Source organism: Uloborus diversus, chromosome 1 (genome assembly GCF_026930045.1).
Source record: "Uloborus diversus isolate 005 chromosome 1, Udiv.v.3.1, whole genome shotgun sequence".
Lineage (NCBI taxonomy): Eukaryota > Metazoa > Arthropoda > Arachnida > Araneae > Uloboridae > Uloborus > Uloborus diversus.
In genome coordinates this window covers 171,600,814-171,607,492 of record NC_072731.1, presented here as the reverse complement: position 1 = coordinate 171,607,492, position 6,679 = coordinate 171,600,814, and the positions used below count along the sequence as shown (strand labels likewise).

Genomic DNA, 6,679 nt, shown 5'->3' with positions numbered 1-6,679 from the left:
TGAGAGTACTTCTCCCTAATGTCAGTTGGCCATTCTGATTGTATTATTCGTATCAGAGTTTCCTCACCCCTTCGAATTTCTTCGTATGACAGCTCCTTGGTCAACTTGGAAGAATTCACTTTGATATTCTGGCAAAATCTCAATACCCAGGCTGTCGAGCGGATGATCCTTGGACAACTGGAAAAGTATAAAAATCTATTTCCAAAATGCTCCTTTGCTTCAATATTTAGATTAACAGCTACTGACTTCCGTCGTTCTAACATCGCTTCGTCAGGAAGAATGATCTCAGTGTAAGGCCAAAATTCTGGACGTTCATAAAGCCACTTTGGACCCTCCCACCATTGACTCCGTAAAAGTTCAGACCAATCACATGAGCGGGAAGGTAAGTCTGCTGGATTGACATCTCCAGGGACAAATCTTCAATCTTCTGTGTTTGTAAGTTCTCGTATTTCTTTCACCCTGTTACCTACAAACGTATTCCAGGGTTCTGTTTTAGTAATCCATCCCAGAACTATCATGGAATCTGTCCAAAAATACGTCTTTAAAGGCAAATTAAATGTTTCTAATAATGTTGAAGCAATTCTAGCTCCAATAGCGGCTCCTAAAAGCTCCAATCGTGGAACTGTTGGTCTCTGAAGAGGAGCTACTCTAGCCTTTGCTGAAACTAATGAGACTCTCACTTCTTCCTCTTCTCCACATCGTAGAAAGGCACAGCAGGCATACCCATGAGCCGATGCATCTGTAAATATATGTAAACTGGCCCTTTCGAAAGTTCCATGCAATATCCTACGAGGGATCCTACATTTCTGGATAAGATCCAAATGCTTTGCCCATCGTTGATAGCGTAACTGCATTTCGGAAGGCAACTGTTCGTCCCAGTCCAACTTATTGCGCCAAGCCTCTTGGAGTAACAATTTTGGTAACAGTGTCGCAGGAGATGTGAAACCCACAGGATCGTATATGCCGTTAACAACGGAAAGTAATTTTCTCTTGGATACAACTTCAACGGAACTTATATCAGGACCAACACAGTACAGCTCGTCAGTCTTTGTATCCCACTCGAGACCAAGAACATTTTGACATTCCTGGTTTTAATCTCCACTGTGAGCCCAACATCTTAATTCAAACGAAGCAGCATTCATTATCTTCATCGTCTGAGTCTTGAACTCCATCAACTCTTCTTGGTCCTCAACGCTGGTAGTCAAATTGTCTACATAGAAACCCTTTTTAAGTTTCTCGACAATCGGCTGAAGAGATTCAAGTTGGTATTCCTTTGAATACGCTCAGTTTTTAATTATATAAGATTAAAAAGAAATTTATTGTTAAGCAAACTTCGTTTTGTTGGGATTTTGCAAAAAGAAAAATACTGGGAATCTAGCTATTCACGTTTGAGAAATAAACTTCATCAATACTTTCGAAAAAATAATTTGAGACGAAATTTCTTCGAAGGAAACAAGGTTCATAGATTTTGTCACGAAAAAATTCATGACACACAGCCTCAAAGATAAGAGTTTTCAGATACATAAATAACTGTTCTACTGGATCGTTACCATCTGCACAAAGAAAAAAGTTTTTGATTCTCATAACCATGCCTTGAATTATTAAAGCACTCACATAGATTAGATTCGATAATAAAAAAAAGAAAGAAATTTTCATTTTTTTTTTCATGTGGCAAATTGAAAAACGAAATATTTTTCTAAAGATTTACTTTCTATTTGATTGCTAAAAACATTTTTGATCAAATGAATGGGCAAATGAAAAAATGAATAGATAGTGAAACTGTAAAAGAATTAACATTAGAATTAACAACTTATGAGAAAGAATAAACGAGTGAATAAAAGAGAGAATGAATAAGAAAGTAAGTGAATGAATGAGTAAATAAGTGAAATATTAAGTGAATTATTAAGTGAATGAATGAGTAAGTAAGTGAATTATTAAATGAAGGAATGCAGATGAGTTAATTAAGGAATGAATACGTAATTGATTTTATGAATGATTGAATGAGTAAACGAAACGAACTATTTCACTTTGCCCCGCACTTGACTAATTGTACAAAGCATTTAAAATACAAATAATCTGAACATTAAATAAATAAGTACTGTACCGAATATTAGTAGGTCTCAAATGATGTTTAAAATGTTAATAACAAGGACTTAATCATGTTATGAATAAAAAATTAATGTTTTACTTACAACAAAATATTACAATATTAGTATCAATTTTCAAAAATACACTCCTGTTTGTGAAAATTGCAACACCATGAAGGAAGCATCATAGTTGAAAGAAATTTAATACACAGTTGAGTGGTAATGGTACAAATAAATGATTACATTTTCAAACCAAACAAACAATAAAAAGAGATAAAAATTAGTTTTTTGTGCGGTCACCACGCGCAGCAGTAAGAGCTGCTACACGACTCGGTATGGAGTGAAACAAAGTTTGAATATCTGCATGCGGAAGAGTATTCCATATGGTTTGTATGCGCAACCAAAGTTCGTCTGTCGAAGCAGTTGGACGAGGATCACGAGCGAGACGCCGTCCAACGAAATCCCACACATGTTCAATCGGTGACATATCCGGGGAATATGCAGGCCAAGAAAGAAGCTGTACCTGCTGCGAATCAAAGTAGGATTTGACTTTCCTGGCGACATGTGGAAGGGCATTACCCTGCTGGAATACAGCCCCTGGAATCCTTGCAAGAAAGGAATAGCTTAGGGCTGTAAAACTTCGTTTATGTATCGGTACTGTTCAAATTGCCCACAATTCGTAGCAATTGTGATCGTCCGTGATATGCTATGGCACCCCGACCATAACTTCGGGTGTTCGTACACTGTGGCGTTCGATAATGCACTTCGGACTGAGCCGTTCACCGGCATAGCGCCTGACACGAATTCGGCCATCTGTTGCAGCGTGGGCGCGCAGCCCACGCTGCAACAGACGTCTCCGAATTGATGAAGCACACAATGAAACACCTGTAGCTGTTGACCACTGTGCCGCCAATTGTCTAGAAGAAGTTGTGCGATCCATCAGCGCCATACGCACCAGAGGTGTCTGTCATCGTGAGCTGACGTCACATTACGGGGTTCACTCCCGGATTTCCGAACTGTCCGACCCTCGTCCGTCCACTGTTTCCTAACACGCATGATTGTGCTGCTGTTACGCTGCACATGAGCGGCTACTGCACGATAAGACAATCCAGCTTCACGAAGGCCGACGATTCTGCCCCGTTCAAACTCCGAAATTTTCTCAAATTTCGCTTCCTTTCGCCGAAGAGGCATAGTAAAGATTCAGTTAACGTTTACTCTAGCATATAACCGCCAATAATCATACTACATCCGTCTATTTATATTCGGTCCGATCCGCCGTTCAGAGGGCGCTGCTCAGCTTACGCACGCGCTACCGGTCTGCAATTCTAATCATTTGCATATCATGCCCTACTTTACATTTCCTGCAATTTTCAGCTCACTCGCGTAAGTCCTTTGTGATGCCGCAATTTTCACAAACAGGGGTGTAGTATGTTTTTTCATGTGCATTTGATCTTCAGAAATATTTTTTTCCGGTATGGAATGGACTACATGTGTTACTGCATAAGTATTCTATTATCAAACAGGCGGTGCTAAAAACTGAGAAAATATTTTGCCATTTCACTTTGCCCCACATTCATAGAATAAGGTTAGTGCATGCAGTACTTTTCAGTTCAAGAAATTGGATAGTTTTCTCGATTGTTGAAATTGAATCTAGGTTTTTACTACTGAGTAAGTTTATTTTCTAAATATTCCCCAGAATCTAAATGAAAAAAAAAAAGTTTAAAGAAAGTGATAAATGTATGCTACTTAGAACTAAAAATATAGCATACATCCTTTTGTAACTTAAACAAGAAAATGCCTAATTGCATAAACTCGAGGCAATTGCAATTACGTAGAGCTTAAACATGAAAATTGTTTTTCGCAATTAAAAAAACAAACCTGTTTTGAATTGTTTTCCTGTGCGAAGAACTTTAGTTTTAATTTATTTCCTTAACAAAGGAAATTTCGCTCGCCTTCAGAATTTTATTTTCGTTTTAAATGATTTTCTCAATGAAAACGTGGTTATTTGTTTAATTAATATTTTCTCATCCTGTTGGCAATTTAATTCCGTCATTTAAATTATCAAAGGTCAGTAAATTTTGGTGATTAAGAACAAAACTTTCATGCTATTTTTGCTTCGAACTTTTCCAGTTTGCTTTGGCGGGCTTTGTTAATTTTCTAAATTCAACTCGAAATTCTATGAAATAATTATACCTTTATTTAGTCATTGGCTCGAAAATGAACAGAAGTTTTTAAGCTACTAAGTAAATGAATACGTTTTTCTACTTTAGATTCTTGCTAAAATTCTCTGTTAAAAGAAAATGTTGAAAAATCCAGGGGAAAGCAGCTCTTCCTTAATCTCATTTGGATGCCTATGCATCTGTCATGACAAGAAACCTTAAGTCGGATATGTGTGAGTGAATATGGAAGCAGATGAGGAAACATTACATTATATTTCACGTTTTAGCTTTTGCACGACTTCAGTAAGGTATAGTTAGTTAGTTATTTCACCTTTCTGGAATACGGTTTCGATAATCCATCGGTGGAATCAAGTTTCCTGATCCCAGTAATGTACTATCTTCATTGCATTATAACGAGGAGAAGTTTAGTTACAACAGTAAAAAAATTATAATTTTTTTTTTGGCATTTATGTTTGCCGCCAAATTTTGCATCAAAAGATACTTTTTTATCAACTCTTATGTGCTTGAACAATAATTCAAATTCCTCATATAAGTTCCAATTAAATTTAAAAAAATCCAATTTTCTTAGTTACAGACTAGTACAATGAGACACGAAAATTCAATTACGTATTTTATTATTGAAAAATGCAGAAATTAAATTCCTTCAAATGTTACAATATTTGTCGCTGTAACAGGTAATATAAAAGTGGATCTAGAAAAAACTACGCGTTCACTCTCAAACGAGAAAAGAGAAATGCATAAGAACAAATTGCAATTTATAACTCAATAGCTGCCATTTTCATAAAAGTAAAATGAACAACATCATTCTACTGCTAAAATGAACGTTAGTTAAAAAGCTAATGTTTTACATGATACTTAAAAGTCACATCTTTAATATAATAGTTCATAGTATGTCAACCTGACTTTTCGAAAGTTTTACCAAGCTGGAAATATCCAAACAAAAAATAAATTGCAGTTGTCTCACTGCTCTCCCTGTCTCACTGTTCTCACTTCTCCCCTACGCTGTAGATTTTTTTTTCTTAAATTTATTATTTAAAATGGGGTGGTTTCCTTCAGTCAAAAGTACTACTTTTAGTCACTGAAATGGATAGAATGAGCAAAAAAAAAAAAAAAACATGGACCCAGAAAATATTTAAATACTTTCATTTTCCCAACAGTTTTTTTTTTAATTAATTTTCTAAAATTTTCGATTTTTCAAACAAGGCGTGGTCTTTATGACGTCACAAATGATGCACTTGGCCGCATCTTTCTATTACGTTTCCACTTTATGATAATCAAGCAGCGAATTAAAATTGCGCTCTACGCTTGCTAACAACCATATCGTTGCAAATACACGTGAGTAAAGATGCGAATTAAATATTTTGCACTGTGAATGGCAACACAGAATGGCATTTCAGCATTTGTGATGTCATCGGCAAGAAATGTAAACAATGAAAAGATCACCGATTTAAGTATTTTTTTAAGAATATTAAACTGAAACAAATTATTTAAAAAATGGTCAGATCCTATGTTTTTAAGCATGCTCTTTCAGAAAAAATGCTTTTAAAATTTTGGAAACGACCCCATTCAGCCGCTGCAACTCGTTTGAATTTTGACGTCTTGAATTCAAACTTTGTTTTTCACAATCAGGAATTGTGTGATAGGACCCTACTCGTTGAGTTTCTTCTTTCTACAAATGGATTGGAATGGAAATGGAGAAGAAATTAGCACCTGTCATGTTATTATTTTTGGTTTTATAGATTAGGTACGAGCCAGGCCCGGCTCTTGGGGTAGGCGACCTAGGCGGCCGCCTAAAGCGGCAGATTTTAGGGGCGGCAAATTTCGGAATTGAAACTTTTTTTATCTGTTTTAATATCTGTTTCAGTGCCGTAAGATACACAGCTTTAATGTTAAAAAAATAATAATAATTTTGAGTTTGTACCATTGTTTGAATATGCAAAACATGGTTCGGAATTCAACTAGAAATTCAGTTTAACTTGAGGGGCGACAAATTATGTGATTTAAAAGTATTTGGAAAATTTTAATACATATTTCAGTGTGACAAGATGCGCTACTTTAATGTTAAAAAAGATAGTTTAAAGTGTGTACCGGTGCTTGGATATGCAAAACCCAGTTTGGAATTTAACAAGAAACTCACTTTAATTTTAAGGGCGGCAAATTACTTGATTTATGTATCTACTAATTGCGTTGCCCGGCTTTGCACGGTCTATTTCGAAAACATAATAAAGCTTATCATAAAATTTAGTTAATTTGTATTGTAAAACAACATTTTCCAAACAAATCAGTTTGATTATTTTTTTACAAGAAAGTACAACAATTTTATGTGTACTAAATACCGTTTTATTTATCAGTAGCTCGTATAATACCTTTTATGTAAATTTCAATTATAACCCATTTACTTACAATTTACTG

At 35.5% G+C, this 6,679-nt stretch overlaps 1 protein-coding gene across 1 annotated transcript; it reads right to left on the bottom strand.

Moving 5' to 3' along the window:
* Positions 1-419: 419 nt before the first annotated feature.
* Positions 420-854, bottom strand: LOC129217063 (uncharacterized). Its single transcript, XM_054851312.1, has one exon. It carries the CDS (start codon positions 852-854, stop codon positions 420-422), a length of 435 nt encoding a protein of 144 aa, XP_054707287.1.
* Positions 855-6,679: the final 5,825 nt, after the last annotated feature.

Excerpts from the sequence above, each read along its gene's own strand:
- LOC129217063 (XM_054851312.1), bottom strand. The coding sequence starts at position 854 with ATGCAGTTACGCTATCAACGATGGGCAAAGCATTTGGATCTTATCCAG.